Source organism: Colletotrichum spaethianum (assembly GCF_022836535.1).
Source record: "Colletotrichum spaethianum MAFF 239500 DNA, contig24, whole genome shotgun sequence".
NCBI classification, from domain to species: domain Eukaryota; kingdom Fungi; phylum Ascomycota; class Sordariomycetes; order Glomerellales; family Glomerellaceae; genus Colletotrichum; species Colletotrichum spaethianum.
In genome coordinates, this window is record NW_026054794.1 from 481,898 (window position 1) to 504,899 (window position 23,002).

General features: G+C 55.3%; 4 protein-coding genes across 4 annotated transcripts; 1 reads left to right on the forward strand and 3 right to left on the reverse strand.

The window, feature by feature from the left end:
• Positions 1–3,976: 3,976 nt before the first annotated feature.
• Positions 3,977–5,200, reverse strand: ColSpa_08786 (uncharacterized protein; the record flags this gene model as incomplete). Its single annotated transcript, XM_049274998.1, has 1 exon — positions 3,977–5,200. One exon carries the CDS (start codon positions 5,198–5,200, stop codon positions 3,977–3,979), a length of 1,224 nt encoding a protein of 407 aa, XP_049130955.1.
• A 2,975-nt stretch (positions 5,201–8,175) lies between these two features.
• ColSpa_08787 (uncharacterized protein) lies at positions 8,176–8,467 on the reverse strand (the record flags this gene model as incomplete). The annotated part of the gene is made up of 2 exons (XM_049274999.1): positions 8,176–8,328; positions 8,372–8,467. 2 exons carry the CDS (start codon positions 8,465–8,467, stop codon positions 8,176–8,178), a joined length of 249 nt encoding a protein of 82 aa, XP_049130956.1.
• A 3,271-nt stretch (positions 8,468–11,738) lies between these two features.
• ColSpa_08788 (uncharacterized protein) lies at positions 11,739–14,475 on the forward strand (the record flags this gene model as incomplete). The annotated part of the gene is made up of 4 exons (XM_049275000.1): positions 11,739–11,806; positions 11,857–11,984; positions 12,073–12,426; positions 12,476–14,475. 4 exons carry the CDS (start codon positions 11,739–11,741, stop codon positions 14,473–14,475), a joined length of 2,550 nt encoding a protein of 849 aa, XP_049130957.1.
• Positions 14,476–15,362: 887 nt separating this feature from the next.
• On the reverse strand, positions 15,363–18,477 carry ColSpa_08789 (NADPH-dependent diflavin oxidoreductase 1; the record flags this gene model as incomplete). The annotated part of the gene is made up of 5 exons (XM_049275001.1): positions 15,363–16,731; positions 16,752–17,079; positions 17,791–17,888; positions 17,978–18,153; positions 18,196–18,477. 5 exons carry the CDS (start codon positions 18,475–18,477, stop codon positions 15,363–15,365), a joined length of 2,253 nt encoding a protein of 750 aa, XP_049130958.1.
• Between the last annotated feature and the right edge of the window lie 4,525 nt (positions 18,478–23,002).

A 23,002-nucleotide genomic window follows, 5' to 3' on the forward strand; every position in this document is an offset into this window, starting at 1 on the left:
TCCTTCACATCACCCTCTTAGCCTGGCTGAGGAAGTCAACGGCATCTCTAAATCTCCTAGTGGTGGGTACAACTGACAGGACAGGTGGAGGGCACGGTTGCACAAGGAAAGCGATGCTCAGGCGGTCTACATTTGTAATGAAAATGTAGACGCTTGTTCCCACCGTCGGTGGAACTTACACATGGTCGGGAATATCACACTGTGAGCCAACCTTACCTCGCTTCTAGGTCTCTTGTCTCTATCAAGAGTGAACGATGAATTTTTCCACAACGGAACACGTGGTTGCTGATCTAATTGCCCTTTTCCCTGGTTACCGTGAAGCTGCTGATACGAAAAATGCAACGCAGATCCAGAAGCTTTATTGACAGTCCGTTGCCCGCTTCAGTCACACAGGAACAGTTGTAATCGGCGACTTTTCTTCGTCTGGGACGGGTATCTCGAACAGAGCGCGTCTTGACTGGTTCAAATCGACGCGGAAACTTGCCCCAAGATTTTCCGGCCGATAGACACTCTGTCAAGGACTTTAAGATTCAGAATGCGGCCCCAAGGCGTGACCATAAGCATCCGGCCTCGTAATCCGCCATGATGACGGAGACATCCATCCAACGGACTTGGGTGAGTCCAACCAACTCGGCGAGCCCGAGATTGATGGAGGGTAGGGTCCAGACGGCAGCTAGAGGCCAACCAAATAGTCATCTATAGAATCGGAACTCTCTTATCTGCACAACCGATTGCGGCACACTCTGTACCAGTCACTGGTGTCGACTAGACCAGGCAGAAAGCCGGCTGGCAGAGTACACCGACACGGCCTGACCTCTCACGGTCTCCCATCTCTTGGCCTGGTCGACTCATTGCCAGTAAATTGCATCTCATTATAAGCAGTTCCATAGCCGTGAAATCACTCTGATAGTACTAATCTGTGTCCTTCAGTGCTCGGAAGCTCTGGGATGAGGGCCGTTCACTAGTGGTTTGGGATTAGTAAGGCAGACGAGAGTGCTTGATGGTCGCGAGGTGTCAAAACACCACATAAATCCGTGGCAGAAGTAGATCCAACGGACCAGAACTACCAGTTTCGGAGTACCCAGCCCAAGGGTCGACGAAAGAATGTATTGCTTTCAAACACAATAGGTCGATGGCAAGCTATCGCAAGACACCTTCTGGATAGTAAGACAAATACCATTAACGGTTTTAGAGAGTCCTCTATGAGCTTGTGTACATCTGAATAGCAAAAGTGAGTGAAGAGAGTATTACGGATAGGACAGCAGCTGGCGAAGCGTGACCTCTTTTGTTTTTGTTTGTTACTCAATGACGAGCTCGCTGATGTCTCTAAAGTCTTCCTCCACATCATGGAGATCCTCCCCGAATACCGTCTCACTTCAGCAAGCCAACAAACATCAACCATGATACGCCCATGACGCTCTTCACATGCCTAATATCCTTAAACCGTCACCTTGAGTTCTTTAACCCAAAACAGTCGTCTTTCGACATTCCTGTTCAACTCAGCATCCCGCACAAAAAGCAAGCCACCAAAGCCCTCCAGCCCTTCAGCTTGTTCCCCCACCCCCAACATTCCACACGGCGAGCCCCGAGACTCACGATCACTTTGTTACCAGTCAGATACAACGCCAGCATGCTTCCATGAGACATACGATGGCGATCGCAAGCTCTAGGCCGCAGATGCCGCGAGTATCTCAACAACCCAAGATCGGCCGTAGGGCTGGCATCTCGCGCGAACACGAACACGTCCATTCCAGAGACCGGCCCGGGCACGTCAGCAATGTGATCCGCCTTGCCATTCCAACCACGGGGGTGACGCCGAATCGGAGCATCCGTCACTCCGATCCGCGAACCACTCCGTCCGAGCCTCCCGCCAGGCAACTGGCGTGGCAATACAACGGCTTATCCGCCGTGTACGCGTCTCATTCTACTTGCAGCCCGGCCTCCCTTTTTTTCAGAGACACGTGCCTTCAGACTAGAGTTCGCTATCACGTCGGGGACATAGTGAACAAGGAGCACCATCTGATTTCGAAGCCGTTGATAGGTGACTAGTCGGAGAGGTATATGGCGATGACCATACGTCGGTGACTCAAGCAACTCTAATTCTATACACCCTCTCGGCTTTGCTATTCCGCCGCGTGGAGACGTTCTGGACCTGCAGCGACCACCAATGACACCCTTCATTCTGCCGTCTGCGAGCAAATTAATCAAGCCATAATCGGCCTCACTACCCGTCTCATGCCCCCGTCGACCGCCCGAACCTTCTTTGCCCCATAAGGAAGGATCGTCAGGGGAACTTTCAAGGGAAATGGGAAACATTCACGCTCCCAGATTGCGGGTGAAGTCGAGAACACATACACATGCACACGCGCGCGCGCGTACAGGACCACAGGGCTGAAGATGCCGAGGCGTGGACCTCCATATACATGAGAACCCTCACCAGACAGAAACGCGTAGCAGCGCGGGCATGGTTTGCCCTTCCACGGCGGCCCTTGGCGTTCGAAACCGGGTCGTGCATAGATTGTGCCCTCCCGCGCGGGCCAAGACGCCGCGAGGGCGCGGGCCACGGCGATTTCGGCCTTCTTTCACGGGCACCCGCTGCGGCCACCGCGGGGAGCGACAAACGAGAGGGTCGCGGGATAACACTCGCGTATTCATCCCCCCCCCCCCCCCCCCAGTCGATAGCGACCCGTGTGCCGGGCCCCATATCGGCTGCACGCCGCCAAGGCTGGGAATGGGAAGCGCAGCCCAGCCTGGGCTGCGCTGCCTGCTCTGTCCTGTGCGTGCGTGTGGCGCGCGCACATAGTACACCACGCTGGGGTGTCTCCACACCGACGAGGAACCCAGGGGTCGACGGACCACCTTCGTCCTCCCCGAGATCAGGGAACCGTGACGTAGGGGCCCCCATGTGCGAATGCGGACCCTGTGCAAACCCCTCATTACCCCTCCACGCTCTTCCCGCCAGGGCGACGGAAAGACGAAAGAGACGCGCCAAATGGCACCATAGAGCCTCGCGGTCGTGAAGTATCAACAGGTCCAAGCCAAGGTCCCCCGGAAGATGAGAGAAATATCAAAAGATAGACCAAGTCAAAGGAACAGCAGTAATTAAGGTTCTCTTGGTTGAGCACGTGAGACCTGCCACGATAGTATCAAAGCCCAGCCCAGCAGTAAGCGGTATATTGTCTCGTCACCCGAGTGTCTCCAACTTCTCCTCGGCTAGTTTCGCACCGTACCGTTCCTGAGCGTGTTCAAGGCCTCGACTCGTGCAAGTGTATCATCTGAACTTCTGCTCGCCTCCAGCCCCAAACCGCCCTCAGCCGCTCGCCTAGTCGGGTCGCGCTCGCCAATTACATCGACGGCGCCCCTTTTTCTAGAACACTTTGGATCGGCATCTGACAGGCTAGGCGAGAGATGCAATGCGCGTCATTTTTTTTTCTATTTCTTGGATCCGTCGGCACCCGGTCTGCCTGCTGCGGCCAGTCGGTGCCGACGGACAGCTAGTCCCCCCCACCGGCAAAGGTCAAAGGTCTGTAACCCGCAGATGGCCGTGGTGTATATGTGCCTGGTCTTAAGAGCCTCGCTCCATGGGCCCCCTCTGCTGGGGGCCCTGATAGCAGCATGAGCTATGTTTGCACACCTAGTACCATAGTACTAGAGTAGTTTTAATAGAAATACGGTTCGCCATGGAGTCCAGGAGGGTCCCGTTGAACCAACCACCCCCACGTTCCGGGTGGGACCCCCGGTTTGCTTTGGCCCTCTTGGGTATCGCGTTACACATCAATAGCCTCTTTCCCCTTCCCATGTCGACGACTTAAGCCCTTCCCGCCATTACAGAGCCCCATATTCCAAAACAGTATTGCCCTGCCTTGTTTGCGCCCTACCTGCTGCATGGAAGCACTTGGTGTGTTCCGTCACCGAAGGAGAGAAGCCCGTCGAACGCCTTTGCCCTTACGCGCGCATGTCATGTCCCTTGCGTGTCTCAAACCATGCGCCCCAGGACCCAGGCGCAGATCGCTATGCAGAAACCAAAATGGATCCCTGCGTTTGACGTCGCGTGCCTGGCGGCCGCACCACCGTTCTTCTTCTTCGTCACGGACGGCACCGGCGACGGGGCCGCTGCCGTCGTTGCTACGTCGATGTCGACGCTCGTAATCACCGTCGGCCCAAACGGGTACGCAAGCGTGAGGGTCGAGATCACGACGCCGGACGGCCCAATCGTGATGGACTCGCCGCCAAAGACCTTTGTCGTGATCCCTCGCCCCGGTCCGACTGTGAAGCTCGTGCCGTCCACGACCACCACCGAGGCGCCCGCCTGCGTCACCGTCGCGCCGCCCACGATCTCGTACGCCGAGTCGGACGTCTTCGCATTGGGCCCGCCGACGGTGACGTTTCGCACAGAGACCCCTGAGGGCCCGATCAAAATAGTATCATCGTCCACCACCTTTGTGATTGTAGATGAAACCAAGCCGTACGTAAAGGTCGTCGACCGGATGACCACGACCGACGGCCCAATGGCAGAGACCATCTCGCCGCCGGCCACGACAATCTCTGTCTGCGCTGGAGAGGTGCGGCTGATCGATACGGTTTGTCTCGGAAAAACGATTGCTGAGGGCTGGACTGTGACTTTCTGGCCTCGAACCACGATCGTCACCGGGGTGGCCTGCACCTGAAGCGTCGTGCCGCCGACCACGACCACGTCCTGCGTCCCTGCGGGTGCGACCACCACCGGCAACCCTCCCACCTCGGTGCTGGAAGGGACCATGGTGCTGCGACCAACGTTGCCAGGCCGGTCTATGACCGTCCCTCCACCGAGGACCTCGCTCGGGTTGATTACGAATTCGGCGCCGCTCACCGTCACCCGCTTGGTCTCGGATGGGTTCTCCTGCTTGAACGTTTGGTCATTGATAATGACCGTGGTCGGCGCCACGGTAACCTTGTAAGTGGCCTTTGGTGGCTCCTTGGCGCTTTCACGTGGCCAGCCAGGTGGGTTCGTTGGCCTCTGGTCGTTGGACGGCTGAGGCTTGGCGGTGGGCTCCGCGGCAGTTTGTTTGTCCTGCAGGGCCTTGGTCTCAGAGTCATGACCGTACCGGGGAGTGCTGACGGGCGAAAAGATGACGGACGGATTCTTGGCCGTCGTGACAAACGTGAAAGTCGTCTCGGGGCGCACCTTTGACGAACTGAACGTGGGCGCCAGAGTCCGCATGATGGACGGCTGAGGCTCGAGAGTCGTACATGTCTCTAAACCATCCACCAAAGAACAACTTACAGCCTCGGGCGCTGCCGACTCCCCTTTGCCTGTTCCCAGGGCCAAAGGGCTGCAGGTAATCGGGATTGTGATGTCCGGCTCGGGCGGGATGTACTCTACTGGGTCTCCGACGAATGTCGTCGTCGATGTGTATACGATAGACCATGTCGTAGGGATTGCACCGTCTGTGGTTGAAATGCAAGCAAGGTCTGGCTCAAACCCTTCCTTTGCGGTAAGTGTTAATGTCATAAAATCGCCGCTTCCCTCGACTGAGCCAGGTACGCTGGTTAGAACCCTGCTGTAATTACCGCTGGGTGACGCGGATATTGAGACATTGCCTTTAGAAACAGCCGATTTGATACTCCAAGATGTTGCCGATAGAGACGTTGTGGCCGCCGTTCGGGTTGGGACACTTGAGGCTGAGACATTGAAACTCGTTGCCGTAGAGGCTGGTGTTAAGTTGTTCAGGGAAGTCAAGACTTCAATAGACGTGGAGATTCCACTGAATTTGATTCTGTAAGTTCTGACGTGACTACGACGGCCGTGTTCTAGGCCATGCAATGACTGACCTTGCTGCATTTTCAGTGCCCGCGATCTGCGAACTGGTTTCGTCTGATGTCCCCGAGCGCGAACCGGCTGTTCCTGGCTCTCCTGTCACTGATAGGCTCTCTTCTAGAACCTGGGATCCTGGGAGTGTCGATCGCTGGCTGGGAGATGGAGTTGTAAGACTTTTGGACGTAGTTAAGCTGGCTGGAGTCGTCGCCTCCTGCGTGTATGATACTGCAGACGAAGAGATACCTTGCAACGGGACGCTTGCCGACGTCGATGCTGATGTGCTGTTGTTGAACACGACAACCTGTCTCGGAGCGCGTGGAATGCGGCCCGCTGCTACTCGTCAATCCTCAAATGTCTTGTAAGGCTTCTTCTAGAGGAGACCATCGCACCTGTAAAAGTCGCATGGACCGTGTTCGAGAACATTACCAGGAACAGCAGCGCAAAGTTAACGAGTTTCATGTCGACATGTCGACCCGGATCCCACGTTGTCCATCTCCCGCACATCCTTGCCCGCTTCGACATTCAGCGCACCACGCAATGTGAGAACCTTCGCGACAACATCCACAAAGCTGTGAGTCCCGGGCGGTCAATTGCAACGCCCAAAATCATCGCAAAATTGCAACGTTCATAACGTAGGGTGAAAACGGGAGCTTCGATGGGCCCGCAGAAAGGAGGAAAACGGTCGATGAAACGTAACGCCGCCCACAGCCAGAGCGAACAAGGGGGGTTCCGTACACTGCTGGTTTTTGGACCACTGCACCTCGATGTACGGCTCGGATTGTTCGCTCGAACCTTCTTGTCCTCAACCGAGAATTGCCTCACTTGGGTCTGTAGCGTCGTAGTAAGCACCAAGGGCTGCTTTTCAAGGACAAGGGACCGACGCGACAGAGTGCATCGGAGCTCTAGCTGGTGCTGCGTCGTTGCGAGCCTCGGGGTACTGTTAGAGTCGCAGCGGAGGATTCATAGTTGCAGGCTCGGCCTCCAGTCATGGTCTGTGAAAAGGACGCGTCCTATTTAGACCCGGTGGCTTCGAATGGAAGACGAGGGCGTGCAGATGCGAAGGAGGGGGGCCGGTAAGTCCCGAGAGAGGCCATTGTTCGAGCGATACAACGTGTTGCAACCTATACTTGCCTAGCTGCGAAGATCTCAAAGGATGCTAACTATTAAGCCGAAAGGGGTCTCAGACAAGCCGGCCCATGTTGAAGATGAGCTCAGCCAAGGCAAATTCGTCAAACATCGGTGACATCCTACTTCGCGTTGACGAAAGCTATCGACAACAAGCAGCCGGCATTTCTCAGAACTGTTCGGATGCTGACCCGCACGAGGGATAAAGTAAGTACATTGTGCCCGGAAGGTGAGCACTGATCGACGGCTTGCCATATCTCGGGACGATCCCCCCAGGAAACACGGGTTCTCGGTGCGTTTCTAGCCTAGTACCTAAATCGACGAGCTATATTCTAGGTCCGCAGCTAGCTGCACTACTACCTCCCGCTCCTACTTCAGACATGTGCCGACGATGACGGGAGCATTGCTGAGACAGTTTCCTGTGGCCCGCTTTCAACAAAGTCTAGTGCACACGGGTGCAACCACCGTGGGTCCGGAAAATGGGCATCCAAAGACATGATGTGTGTGAAATGTCTAGGACATACACGCAGGGCTCGATGAGCTTGGTGCCTGAGGACCATCCAACCTAGAGGGCAGCCTACCTAGATGTATCTGTCATCGGCGGCGCCCAAATAACCGTTGTGGTATGTTCGGTGCTAGGACAAAGTCCCGAAACGGTGGACTTCCATGTTGCATTCCGAGGTAGAAATTCTAGCAAATGCCACAAACCACAAACGCCATCGAGACACACGTAGTTTGACAATGTACGGCGTAGGGCTGACGAAAAGATGGCGTGCACAAGCTGACGAGCAGGACACCTCACCGTGCCAAGCGGTTGACTTTCCACCAGTACGGCGTGTTGATTCAGATGCAAAAGATATACCAAGGCCTTGATGCATCGACATTGGTCAGCCTTTTGGCGTGGTGGATGAACAGGGGCAGCCCAGGACTGTCAAGACGGGCCTAGCGTACCTTCCCCGCCCGGCATTTGCAGCGAGATTTGGCGAGTACCGCCCGAATATTTTCTCGCAAAATGACAAATGATGCGTCCGTGGTCGGCCGCCACGTCTAGCGTACCGGCGCACGTGGGGGATGAGGATGTTGCGGGCATTGTAGGAGTCTGAGAGCTCTTCGCCATTTCCGACTTGCATACATCAAGTGTCGGTGACGACCGACATCAGACCATGGCAACACGATGATAGGACTTCGTTTTTTGAGCCGTAATCGCCTCAGTTGACTGGGAAAACAAGACGTTGCGACCAACCAAGGCACCTCTAAACGATGAGAAAACGCCAAGCCATGGCAATGTTACGAGTCGGCACGAAGTCGGCGGCCATGACCATCTCCAATGTCCACGCACTGACGACTGGCTTGAGGCAATGATTCAGTGCCGACCGGAACCTCATCGACGGCTCGACGGTGTCTCTCTGTGTTGGCAATGCATGCTTATTGTTAGCAGTTCCATCCCACACTCTCACAGTTGGAAGTCATCCACTGCTGCTGTCGCAAACCAGCATTATTGACAGCGCGCAGGCCCCAATCAATAAGATCGGCAAGCGAGGGCATGTCGGGAAGACGCATTCTCCGGGTCGAAGGAGGGTGGAATACTTGCGCTGCCCAGCGTGCCGCTGCTCTCGAGTCTCGAGTCTCGACCAGCCTGTCCCGCTTGTCTTATTCTAGTGCCGTCCACGCCGCTGGGTTGTGCATGCGATGCTGTGCCTGGCCAGGCTGATGGGGCGTGTCAGGTTGATTGAGGTCGATGGATTGAGAGGAAAACTTTGTTTTGTTGCTACTTCTTTGGCATGCCGATCGGTCGTGAGCTATAGCTGCTGTTATAGCTCAATTTAGGTACCCTCTGAGCTGAGCCCCGAAGAAGCCGATGTCCAGTGTAGTGTAGTCCAGGTTGGAAGCCACCGACAGGTTGTGGGGCTAAGGCGTGGCGGGTCAAAGCGAGCGTCCACATTCCGGCATTGATCCGGTGGACGGGAACGGCCAGGCACCGTCACTGTCAACGGAGAGAAGGGCAAGCTTATCGTAGAGGCGGTAGCCGTGGCTGCGATGGCGGCATGCCTATAGGCATGTCTGAGCGGGAGCTATCAGAGCTGGTCGTACAAGACACGGGGCACGGATGGAACGAATTGGAGAAGTACGGCCGACTCTCGACTATGAGCTCCGAGGCTGTACGGAAGAGGGAAGTGAACCCTGAGTAGAGGCAACCTTGGCGGCGGGTATACGGCCTGGGTGGTAAGGCGCAGGGTCTTCGTTCAGCTGTGGGGTTGGTTGTTGACGATCAACGATGAATGCAGTATGCGCAGAGGGACTCGACGCTGAGGATCCGTCCAGTGGCCCACGTTGCATTGGGGTCGAGGCCAACGGCTTCTGCGGGACCTTGATGTGCGTTTGCTGCTACGTCGTGAGGCCGTGTGCGTGGCCGTGGTCGCGACCTGCATGCCCAGTCTCTAGGCCAATCGGCTGGGGAGGGGGGGGGGAGGGTTTGGAGATCTGGGTGACGGGGAGACTTGGTTGCATCCAGTTCTACTTGGCACAGGGGTGAATTGTAGACCGATGGCGGTCATTCCGGTTTATCGTGAGCGTCACTTGGAGGAGGATTGAGGGAGACGGAGACGAGAGAGACAACGATCTGCCATTAGGCTGACTGAAGATGGGTGAGCAATATGCAGGAGGAAGGAGTTGGGAGACGGAGACTCCGGCCAACTGGTGATAGATTAATGCGGTAGTTACAGACCAGGTTATGTGTGTACGGTACAGCATGGCGCACGGGTCAACCAATGGCCAAGGTTCGAGTCTCGTTCCTGCCCATCTGAGGTACATAGTAGTGTACGGCAAGTGCTTCTGGAAGTCGGCTTGACAGGCATCCCAAGTCATGCCCAATGCCTTGCCATGCTCTCTCTTATTCATCCACTACAGTATGCATGCGTCTACCATAGTACATACCTAGTAGTGTACAGGTACAGTAGAGGCCTCTCAGGATCCTTACCGGAGACTAGTCCGGCACGAGAGACCGGGGTCTTCCACGCTTCTCACCACCAGCTCCATTTGATACAGTTCCCATTTCGTCGCGCTCCAAGTAGTATGTAGATTGCCTCGCTTGCGCGGCTTCCGCAGCCTTGGCGCGATGGCCCTTTGGCAAGGAACAGTCTGCAATGGCATTCCATAACCAGCCACACTGTCCCAAAAAACACCCGCCGGAATGGGATTGTTCAGGACCGCGAGGTGCACGCCATCGACTTCGAGGCATCGGCCGTCTTGGCGAAAGAGCTGGACACGCAACAAAAGTTCAACATGGCCCCCCATCATCCATCGACTCATCTAGTGTCTGTCTTGGCCTGCAAGTCTGTCGGCCGTCCCGACTCCGACTGCCCCTTGGAATGCGACGGAGCAGTGAGAGTCGACCGCACAGACAAAGGAGGCCCAGGCGTTCCATTGCCCAAGCGCGACCCAGCTGGCGGGATGGCGGGTTCCTGCCGCTTCAACTCATCGTACACGACCTACAAACTCTACCTCACATCAAACCATCTCTAGGCGGCTACGACAGTCTTTGGCAGCTGGTGCCAGCTGAGCGTCCGGCTATGCCAATGGCCCAAACCAAAAAAAAAAAAAAAAAAAAGACGGGGAAGGAAAAGAAGAAAATGCCACCTCACGACCCGTGGGCTGGATCGGTCCTCCTGCTGCCAAGAGTTGTCTCATCGCAAACAGACGAGAGGCGCGCCAAGTTGGAGCGCAAACAGCGCCGTCACTACGTCGAGTCCCTTGTCGATTCCACTTGGGGGTCATCTACAGCTGTGGATGAGGTCCCGCCGCTGCCCTCGTCTATCGCGTCTAACTCGAGTCTTTCTGTCCAGGGAGGAACAGAACCTCTCCCCGTGCTCCCTTCAACAGTAGTACCACTATCTTACCACCACCATGTTTGCCGGCACAAAACCCAATCGTCAATATCAAAACCCCCTCAATGGCAGCAAACCTGCATAGGCCGTCAACATCACCCCCCTCTCCTCCCTCCTCTCAGCAGCGCCTTGGTCGTTTGGGGGCGGACACATGGTTGCCGACGAGGCGCGAGGGAGGGGACGGCGACAGCGCCATGCTGAAAAGGGTGGCTTGTCGCTGCTCCGCCGCACTTGACCAGAAGCGGGCAAAAGCACTGTATGTCGATAACAAGACAGGGGACGACTGAACATGGGCTGCGCTGCTTTGTACCCCGGCCCCCAGCTTTCCCAAGAAGGTATGTCGACGGAGACGAGGAGGACCACCAGACCGGTGCTGGACGGCGCCCTGGTCCTTGTCTCACTCCCCCGTCGTGCCATTCGACCACCCCCGGCCTTCCCTTGCTTCGGCACGCTGAGAGCGGCACAGCCCTTGTTCAGAGTTGGCTCTTGTGCCCGTCCTTGCCCTGGATAGCCATGGCATGGACGCTATCTTACTTCCGCTGCCACCCACTCGATTCAATGGCAGAAGTGAGTTTTCCTGTTGATCATCCCGCAAGTCTTCAATTGCACGTTTCCCCCCTCCGCATCTGCTCCAATTTTGAGTTTTCTTTATTTTGCTCCTTCACGGCCTTCCATCACCCAATTCGACCTGCTCTTTCGCTCTGCCAACCCGTGGGGCACTAGGACAGGAAATCGGCGTATACAAAGCGCATTGTGTAGACGGATTTGACAATCGATTCCGTTGATGGAGACGCACCTTCGCACGGCCAGCCTTCCTCCGGGACGCTCATGCAAATCGCAGAGACGACGTGGTGACTCGGCGCACCTTGAATGAGCCACAGGTCGGGTTCCGCCTCGACATCGACGACATGCTATCAACCACTCTCGTTACAATGGTGCTTGCCGGCATCGCCGCCGCGCAGAGCCAATCCGCCATGGCTCTCACTCCTTCCAATGACTGGTATGTGCCGCTCGAGCTTAGCATGCGCTTCTCATCCTAACCGTTCCAAGGTACGGTGTCGATGGAAACTGGTCAACAATCAGACTCCAAGTCGGCACGCCCGGGCAGACCGTCAACGTTCTCCCGAGCACGTCTCTGTCCGAATTCTGGGCCATTGGGGCCGGCGGCTGCCTTGCAAGTAAGTTCTCCTCCCCACCATCCCCCGGCGGCGTTTATATGCCGATCTGCGCGCTGCGGCCGGAACGCTCTTGCTGACATACAACAAGACGAACTGCTATGCACCAGTGCCAGAGGTAACGTGTTCAGCATTGCCGACTCCAAAACCTGGAACCCTTTGGGCGCATGGCAGCTGGGCCTGGAATACCTCGGCTACGGTGGAAATGGTGACTATGGGTTGGACACGCTCTCGACCACTCTATTGACGGGCGATGGAATGCGCATGGACAACATCATCACTGCGTCACTCAACAGCACCGACTACTATCTTGGATATCTCGGCCTCGGCGTCACCAAAGGCAGCTTCGGCAACCAGGTTGCCGAGTCGCCCCTCTCGCAAGCCGTCAAGAGTTACGGTTGGATTCCCAGCTACAGCTATGGTTTCACTGCTGGAGCCTACTACAGTGAGTGCGGAAGTCGTCCTCGCCCAATATCTGATCTGACTGTATGCAGTGGGCGCCGCTGGCACGCCGTGTTCTGTAACACTAGGAGGCTACGATGCGAGCCGGTTTATCGATCACAACAACGAGTTCACCTTGGATCCCAGCGATGGACTACCTCACGCCCTCGTCCGCGGCATTCAAGTATCCACCGGTCAGAACAAGCCGCTACCGGATGGTTGGAACATCAGCACCCAGATCCTGTCCAACATGTCAACCTCCTTCACTGCCATGATCGACAGCTCGACTCCCTATCTTTGGCTGCCGGACGTCGTTTGCGACCAGTTCGCCCAAGCCTTCAACCTGACTTACAACAGCACATTTAATCTCTACACAGTCACTAATGACCAGTACGCCGACTTCAAGTCGGGCTCGTCATCCTACTCGTTCACCTTCTCTTTTAGCAGCCACGACAACAGCGACGACTTCGGCCATCCACTCACGGTTCCCGGCGTCGTCAATATCACCATTACTGCCGCAGCCTTCGCTCAGGTCCTGCGGTACCCGTTCCAGAGCGAGACGATCCAATACGGCGAACCCGCCGTTCCCTACTTTCCTCTGCGACGAGCATCCAACTTGACGGACACCTTTATCATTGGGAGATCGTTCCTTCAGGAAGCCTACTTGATCACCAAATACGATAGTGGCGTCTTCTCCCTCCACCAGGCCCTCTTCCCGGATGCACCGCTGCACTCCCTGCAGCTAAAGAACATTGTGCAGCCCAGCAACAGCCCCTTTCCGCCACCGGCTCAATTAAACTCGCATGATGGCCTCTCAACGGCGCAGATGGGTGGCATTGCGGGGGGGGTGATTGCGGCCTGCGTGGTCATGCTCGTGTGCTGGTACCTTTATCGCCGCCACAAGAAGTCGAGGGCAGCGATCAGAGCATTGGAGGACGGAAAGGACGCCGCCTCCTCGATCATGCCAGAACCATCAAGGAGCCCGGTGGCCAAGGTGTTCACCAAACTCCTTGGCAAGAAGAAGGCCAAAAGAGGCTCCGCACATGAGATCATGGGAAGCACTTCCCATCCTGCTGAAGTGGGGGCCGACGCCAACCACGCCGTATATGAACTGCCGGTACCGGTAGTTCCAGCCGAAATGGACTGCGACGACGGCAAGTCGGTCATTGAGCATAGAGGATTCGGGACGGATGACACCAATCCCTTCGAAGCGTACGAGCTGGCAAGAAGAAACGTGGAAATTCGGCTCCAGAGCCCTGCGCCGGCGTATACCCCTCCCGAAAACCCCGCAGACATCCCACCCGCAGAGAAGTCGATGCAGGACATGAGTCCTGTGGCCACCTTTAGACCCGAAGAGTTTGGGTCGCTGCCGTTTTCATCACCGACATCGTCGTTCTCTCCATCGTCTCCCACATACCGTGACAACCCGTCATCGACCCGGGGCTCGCTACCATCGCCAATGAGCCCGCGCGGAGGAGAATGGACAAACCGCACGTCGGATCTCCCGTCCCCGTTGACGGAGGGCCCGTCCTCCCACTCACCAGTTTTCACGCACAACATCCCCGGGAACGCCATGGTTCAGCCAGTGTCTCCTGAAAGCGAGGCCTTTATACCAAGCGCTTCAAACTACTCCAACACGCCGGCGTCTATTCCACCTGCCTCTCTACCCACCTCTCCTCTTCCGATTCACCACAGGACGCCAATTGAATTCACCAACGTGATTTGCTTGGGTCCCTTGCCGGAAAACATCCCCTTGCCGGGGCCCCCAGCGATTCCTGCTCCGCTGGTGCGTCCCCAAGTGAGCCCCGTTGTCGCAGCGATTCCCGAGGTCCTGGCCGCGAATCGAATTTCAACCGACACCCTGGGAAGCAACTGGACCGAGTTCGAGGAGGAGCTGATGGCGCAAGAGCTGACTAGGCAGGCGAGCCTCCGAGAGGAGGCCAGGAGCCAGGATGTCGAGTCGGACTCCTTGCGAAGCCTTCACCGCCTCGACGGCTCCGAGTTCATCCACATTCCTCAACCGGCGGAACGGCGTTACAGCTGGGAGAACTGAAGACGGCAAAGTCCTTCCATCTAACCATTTGACATTCATCGATACGATACCACTTATAATGTCTGACTGCGCAGAAGAGCGGGCAACACACTATTTTCACTTTCGTTTCTTGCCTTTTTCTTTTTCTTTTCAACCTTGTTTTCTTTCTCAGCCATACAGATCAAAAAGCGACGGAGTTTGGGACAAATGGGCAACCCCAAACATGGGCTGGGAGACATCAGCGAACAAACCTTTTGGGCGTCTGGGCATCTTTTTACAAAATGGGACCTGAATCTTTTCTTTTGTCGTTGGGCGGTGGCTTTTTTGCCGGAGCAATGTTTTCGAATATCAAAGACAAGAACGAACACAGGGGCGACGAGAATCAAGATGGGGAAGCCTTGGGCCTCGTACAGGAGGAAGCTATTTGGAACATCTTGGGAGGCGGTATCTAGGTACCGATGGACGAGACGGTGGGTGGGGCCGGCGGGTGGACTTCCCGGAACTATCATCATGTGTACATGTTATCACATATCGTGAGGCTAAGACCATCACAACTCCTCTATAGAGAAGAGACAAATCCGTTAAAGACAACACAAGGGTCCCGCTTCGTCCGTGATTCAACATTGATCACCATGCCCGGTCCTGGTGGTGGGCATCCGGTCCACAGTGTCTTTATGTCATGACGCCTCCATTCAAGTCTATCCTATCCAGCGGGCCGTCCCAACAAAACCTCCAATCTTGTATGGAGCTTCGCCGATGCCGCAAAAGACATCGTCGTCCTCGCCATCACATCCCATCCAAGACCCTCTCCTCCGGCTCCCTCCAGGCCTGCTGCGCCCAAAGCAGCGCATCTCCAACTCTCCCCAACAGCCCCCCCCCCCCCCCCCCCCCCCCCCCCCCCCCCCGGCTCACCAAATCTCCTCCCACCACGTCAACCTCGCAAACGCAGCCTCCACCGCCGCGTCGTCGGGGTAGGCTTTGGCGTCCCCCCGCAGGCAGTCCTTGACGGCCTCCTTGACGGCGCGCGACATCTTCAGGCTGCCGCCGCAGACGACAAAGATGGCGTCCGAGGCGGCCATGGCGCGGATCGTCGACGGGTGCTGCCGGATCACGTCCTGCACGTACTGCCGCGGGGCGGAGGGGTCGCGGGAGAAGGCCGTGTGGACGTCGAAGCGACCGCCCGTTGCGGCCGGATCCTGCGTCTTCGCGGAGTCGGCGGCGGCGTACCGCGTCTTGAGATCCTCCCACACGTCGCGGAAGTGAAAATCCGCGTCCCGGCTGCGGTTCCCGAAGAACACGGCCGTGTCGCCGACGGGGGCGGCCCCCGACGAGGCGTGGGAGAGGCGCTCCTCGACGAAGAGGCGGAGGGGCGCGACGCCGGTGCCGGTGGCGACGGCGCACAGGGGCCGGCGGGCGTGGGTCGGCCCGTGGAGGGAGGCGGAGCTGCGGTTCAGGGTGACGCGGAGGGGCGTGCCGGGGCGGGTGAGGGATTCGAGGTAGCGCGAGCAGAGGCCCTGGCGGATCTTGCGGAGGATCGTCTTGTACTTGACGAGGGCTATGAGGAGGGTCACGCTTGTTTTCGTCGCTGCTGGTGCCGGTGCCGGTGCCGGCGAAGACGGGTCAGGAGACGTAGGCGAGCCCGAGGGCCTGCGGGCCACGCTGGCGATGCTGAAGTCGCGGCCGCGCATGACGGGGAACATGTCGAGGACGTGGGCGAGCGGGATCCGGACCGAGGTGAACTCGTCGAGGACCTCGAGGATGGTGCGGCGGGGCCGCGTGGTGTAGTCGAAGAACTCGTCCGTGTACTCGCGCATGGTGAACTCGAGGAGGCGCTGGCGGTGGTACTCGTCCGAGGAGAAGTAGGACATGTCCTTAAGGAAGCTGCGGCGCGGGGTGCAGGTGATGTCGAGGTTATGGGTGAGCAGGTCACGGAGCGTCGTCGGGCGGCAGGGGTCGATGTGGAGGCCGCGAGGGAGAGACGGCTGTCCTGAAGAGGGGGGGGAAGAGGAGGCAGGCGTGAAGGAAAGCGGTAGGTCTGCGATTGCGGACCAGTCCATGAGGTCTATGAGCTTCTGGACGTCTTGCGGGAAGTTCTTAGGGTAAATCGTCAGGCTGTCAAAGGGGTGTATCGTGGGCGGTCCGTTGGGGACCGGGTCGATGGCGAGACGGACGAGGCGGACGTCCTGGAAGTGGGTTTCAGGGGTTACCCGCTCGTTGAGCTCGAGAGAGGCGTCTTGGCCCCCGGGATGGGGAGGAGGGTCTCCGACGGCTGCCCGGCTCCAGGTGGTTGTTGGGACGGGATTTTGGCCCCGTTTGTTCGTGGAGGGTCTTCGGTGATTGTAATCGAGGTTGTTTTCTGGATCAAATCCTCGACTGCGGTCGTCGTTTGGGTATCTTTGGGTTGAGCTTCTTGGGCTGCAGGTCCTACGGCATGACCGTTCGTATAACCTCCGATACTCTGATCTTGGTTCTGGCTCTGCGGTGTGTCCAGGCTTGATGCAAGTGTAACGGTGTATCTGGGTGGTAGTAAGGCGTCGTCTGGGATAGGGGCGAGTCCCTCGGGCAGGGGGTACAGATCCAGCAGTTTCTTGCGCAAGTCTGCCGCCCATGGCATATATCTTTCGTCTACGCTGGAGGTATGTTAGTAGCGTTCGCGGAAAGGTCTTAATGCGGCCAATGCCATGGTAGAACCCGTGTTGACGAAGCAGAGTAACAGCGGCAGCCAATCCAGGTAGTTTGCTTGCAAGAAGAACCGAGTTAAAAGGGTAAGAACTCGAGAGCGACGAAGAAGCATGAAGAGAAGAGCGTTTCTTTCCACTTGGGCGCGAGACGTGTAGACTACAAGCTCGTTTCATTTCAACTTCTGATAGCTCAGCTCATTTTCTAGGAGCAATATGCTAGGGCTTCAATGATGCCAGGTAGTTCCGACTATAATGCTCCAAGGGGGATATCCGTCCGCACGGGGACAGAAGCATGAGCGGGACGAGACGATTCCAGCAGTCCTGGTAACGGATTGTAGTGATAGCTTGGATGTTGGCCATTGATGCTTGACTGGGGATGCAATCCGAACAAACACCAGATCGTTGATCAGGGATACCATCTGGGTAGCAAAAGCGCCCCGCGGGCGTGCCAAGCACAAAGACGCGGGGGAGATGCGAAGCACGTCTACAGGAACCGATGGTTCGATCCAACACATACAGCAAAGATATGGCGACGAACCAGTATAAGTCCAGGGGCCAGGCGAAGGGTCACACGCAATTGCAATCAGTACCATTGCCACTTGGCAGACTGAACAAAGACAAACAACCTGACAGCAATAAAACAGTAAAAACTCACCCATCCGAGTCCTGCTCGTCGGCTTCCCCCGAGGATAAAACTCCACGGCACCTAGCTGCTCCAGCCGCTTATGGAGCTTCCTTGCAGCCCAGTTAAACCTGTTGCCAATGTCAGACCATGGAGAGAACGTAGGACTACCGTATTCTTCGAACACGGAGAAAACAGGCACCGGTGAGGGTCAACATACTTGATATACATGCTGTCGCCAAGCCCAAACGTTGTGAACCTGACAGCACCGAGACATCCCGGGGGCAGCTTCTTCCTCAAGAGGCTCTTCCAGAAGGTGCCGGAGTTGCGGGGCATGTCACCCTGGCCAGTCGTCGATATGACGAAGACGACAAGAGTATATTGCAGAAGTGTGCTCTAGGGGGGCGAGCAAGTCAATATTTTGTTCGGCCTTTAAACGCTAGGTTGGTTGTGCGGTCGCAAGAGCCACAAGCACGCAAACTCTCCATGCCAATCCGCCAAAGTCAAGGTGCCGAGGGAATCGGGGTCAAGGTAGCTCACCAGTTGAGCGCCGTTCATCTCGTCGACCCTGGTTTTGAAGTGCAGTCGCTGGGCGTTGCGGCCGATCTCCTCGGCAATGTCCTGGCTGTTACCGGTCTCCGAGCCGTAGAGGATCAGCATGGACCGGCCGGGCAAATCGGCCACCCGCGCCGGCTCGGGGCCGATCTCTGCGGTTGCCATCTTCCTGTCCAGTCTCTTCAAGTTGAACTTTCGTTCATAAGCGGGGTATCCTTCTTCACTGTCAAGTCTTCAAAAATCAAGGCGGCAAGATGGTGTGTTTTAGTGCTGATGCAATGCCGGTAGAGGTCGAGTGTCGCCTGTAGAGTGGTGACTCTCATGAATTGCGGTCCCGGGGTCTGTTAGCGCAGTGGTGCAGCTTCTCGGAGATGGAATTTTCTTTGCCTCCCAAGCGGCATCGGAGCCGCGGGGAGCCATTCGGCGGAGATGCAAATGCCCTCCAGAGAGTCACGTGTTGTCACATAGTCTGATGTGCGACCTAAACATCGAGTTGGGCTAAAAAAAGATAACACGAGCAAAAACATACATTAAATCAAACGATATAAACTAAGAAGTGAATCTCGAGGCGTCATAGAATGCCTGTTGCTTGGGGCATGCAGAATGGCGGTACGAATTGTCTGTGTGACGTCCAGCCACAGGCATGGATCACTCCCGAGATCCGGAGGTCAATGTGCGCCACAGTCCCCGAGTAGAATCGTATCGAAGATACGCAGGCCAAGCCGCCGGGACTCAGTCAGTACCTAATCATGTTTGGATTAGGGCGGCAATGGGGAGATGGAGCCACCAGAAGACGCGGCGTGCTGGGTCATGCATATGAGTTACATAGTCGATGGCTGGGCGAGCTGGGCTGCAACCACTACGGATACGGGAGGCCGGCGCTGGTGTCACCTCAACGCAAGGCGAGTGACAGCGCCCCGTTCTGAAGAAGCTACTGTGGAGAAGATTGAGGCTCCCTTAGCGCGCAGGGACAGGTAAGGCGAAGTTGGCGGAGAGCTTCGCGACTCAGGTCGTCGCCTCACCCTTAGAGCGCCGACATAGCTGCATTCCCCTTCTTATGAGACTCGTGGACACGCGAGGTCCAAAGTGGTAGGCAGGTGAAGTGGCTTTCACAGCTACGATGGCCGAACAGCATCTGCGCTATTGCTCAAGAGTGGATTTTGCACGGCGGCCACAGAATGGGGAGATTGCCCATGGATCAGTAATTGCGATATGTAATCCCCCTTTTTGCTGATTGGCGTTGTTGACCGCATAGATAAAGCGTGAGCCTTGACAAAGAATTTTGGACAACAGACAACAGGATGAACGATAGGAGTTGGGAGAAGGGGGGACTCCTACTCTCGTCCCTTCTTTTTGCGGTGCTGCCCCCTGTATGGCGCCGTTGAGACCCTGGGAGCTTTAGCGTGGCTCGCTAGGGGCCCTCCCCAAAGGCTTCATGCGCTCCGCGAAATCCAGTGGGCCATGGGAAATTGTATCAATTCTGATCCAATTTCGGACGCCAAAGCAGCTTTCCGCGGTCCCATATCTTTGATACGGAAGGACGGCGTGTACCGGGGACGGAGGACGGGGCCCAAATGAGTACGGGTAAATCGACATAGGCGAATTGGTATTTCGACATATCTAACCCTTTTCGGCAGCTTCGCCACGCAGCCACCTTGGGCCCTGCTACTCGAAGTACCCTTTCGCAAAGGTACAATATTTTTCGCTGGCGGCCCAGCCAAATTAATTTCGGTTGTTGGGGTCAGCACCCACGCCAGCGCGCCTAGCAGTGTTGGCCAGTAAGCTGACTAGCCTATGCTAAAGGAAAACACTGACGCATTGCTTGCTGATGCAGATACCCTTGTTTTTGGCCCTTAGATTCGCAAATCGCTCATCAACCCCTAATCCAACGATGTCAACGATCAAAGCCACAACGTTTGACGAGTGTTACCTTCGCGTGCGCCAGCGGTATCGCGATGAGGGTATTGCCCTTATTAAAAGGCAATCACACCAAAGCAGGCAACGTGTTGATATTGTATGCGATCGCGCAGGAAAGTACACAACAAGGGCGCAGACGAGGAAAACAAGCAGCAAGCTCTGTGGCTGCCCTTTCGCTGGCAAGATTCGATTCCTGCCTGAGACTGAAGAATGGATCTGGGAGGTCCTTCCTGGCCATGATACCCATAACCACGATCCTGTTCAGTCGAGTAATCTGATGGCTGTTTCCGCCTTTCGAAATCTGAGCCAGGCAGAGGATGCGTTCGAGGCAGCATCTAGAGATATCAAGGCAAAAAAGCCATCAGCAATTAAGCGCGTCGAGCAGCTCTCGAAAGCGCGTATGAAGTCACGGGATATCGCAAGTCAGCTCCGCAAGCAGGATAAGATAATGGTTACTGCCCAAGACGTTAGAAATCTCCAAAGGAAGCTTCGCAACGAGAAATACGGCCCGCTAACCTCAACCCAACTCTTCCTTGACGTACTGAAGTCAAGCGAAAATATCCCCTTTTTTACTATTCGCCATAGCAAAAGCAGCAAAATAAACAGTGTTTTTTGGACGTATAACTCTTGCCTTGAGTTATAGCGGCAATATCCTGGGTTATTGATGATAAATAATACCTATAAGGTTAGTTATTGCCGTTACTGTTATTACTGTTGCCATTATTACTACTGACCTTTTTTTCTACCAAGGTTAACCGCTTTCAAATGCCCCTTTTCCAAGTTGTTGGCACTACTGCTATACATACCACCTTTAACGCCTACTTTTACCTCGTATCTAGCAAAGATGAGGATACCTTCGAATGGGTATTGCTTCAGCTACAAGCACTATTAGCAAAGGAGAAAATACCCCATCCTACCATTATCATCACCGACTTCGACAAGGCCTTAAAAAACGCAGCTCAATCAATCCTGCCAACAGCAGCACAGCAACTTTGTGTTTAGCATATACTAAAAAACGCAGTATTGCACATCAACAAGAAGTAGAATGGTCCACTTAAGGGGGGGTTAGCTGCTGCTCAAGATGCTAACGATCTGAACAATGCTGAAGATAAGAACAGTTTGCCAGAAGATTTAGCCGAGGTCCACAGCAAAAAAATCGCAACCCAAGTTTTCCAACATACCAAATCTGAAAATAACAACACCAACAACGCGCCTGCTGCCTCTGATGAGGTAACCTACACCCACGATACCAATGGGCTTCTTGCCGCGTGGAAGGCAGTTATTTACGCGCCAACAGAAGCCGCGTTTTGAAAGGCGTGGGATTCTCTGCAACATCAATTCGCGGACCAACCCAGTAAGTCAGTTCACCTTTTCGCAACTTTTGCTGACCTATCCAGCAATTCTTTAGTATCTCCGAACTACCTATATGCCTGTTTACCCGCAATTCGCTGCCTTCAAGATCAAACAACTCCGCAACTATAATATCAAAGCAACTTCGCTCACCGAGAGCAGCCACCACAAGCTAAAGTCATACCTTCTCCATCGCTTATCTGACCTATATACCCTCCACAAAAAGATATTAGAGATAGTTAACAAGAAGCAAAAAAAATACAATACCCAATTTAAATATAAGCACCGCCGTTGCCGCAAAAAAACACAACAATATCCCTTACTAAGGGACCTTACTTATAAAATATCTTTTCAGGCACTTAACTTACTATACGAGCAGTATATACCTGCCTACAAGGCCTTTAAGCAACACAAAAGTCTACCTTTATGTACAAGCAGCTTTACAAAGCAGTAGGGCCTACCTTACCGCCACAAGATACTCCGCCGCCTCCAGAGTTACAATAACAATAAGGTGCTTACGCGAAACGACGTCAACTGCCACTGGTGGCTAGATAAGACTAACGTGAGTACTGTTCTAAAACCTGGACTGCTTTTTGCTGATATCTCCAGCCTGAGCTTGTCGCCCTCAGGAATCGGACCCTTGAACTTGATCCCGATGTGGTCCGCCGCCGTCACAACTTCCCACAGCCTATACAATTACCCAACAAAAAAGCCAAGCCAATCGTTAACCTCCATGATACTCAACAAGAGCCCTCTGCATAAGAAAGGTTAGATACACCTGCCTCGTCACAGTCAAGTAGGGCAAGGTCCTCTACTATAGCCAGTCAGGCCACGTCAGCCAGAAGTAGTCGGATATCGCGGTCACAACAGCAACAGCAACTACAGCAACAACAACAGCAACAGCAACAGATACAACAACAACTTACTACCCTTCAGGCCCAAGTTAGTCAGCTCTACAATAAGGTGGCTTTTCAAGAGGGGCAGCAGATTGCAGCCGAAGAAGCTAGCCTTGAGCAGCGGCGGCGGGCGCTGGCAGACTTCGGGGCCCGGCAGCCGCAGCAGTTTACGAACCAACTGACCCCCCAGCCATTCGCCAGCCAACAACAGTTTCCCTATCAACTGCCTCCTCTACACACTGCCAGCCAACCCCAGACTCCTCAGCGTATACCCTATCAGCAGCAGTGGCAATCATGGCAGCAACAGATGTGGCCTCAATCGCAGCCATAGGCTTTAATTAATCGCGTTTTGCCCTACATTCAACGATATCCCCAAAAATGCAACTTTGCCCTGAAAACCTGCGTTTTGACACGAATGGCGGACTGCTAACTATGCATTTCATAACAACGCGACCCCCTGCCTTGTACCTCAAAATGGAGGTACATTCGAATTTGGTGGCAGTCTCACTGTGTGGCTGTGGCAGTGG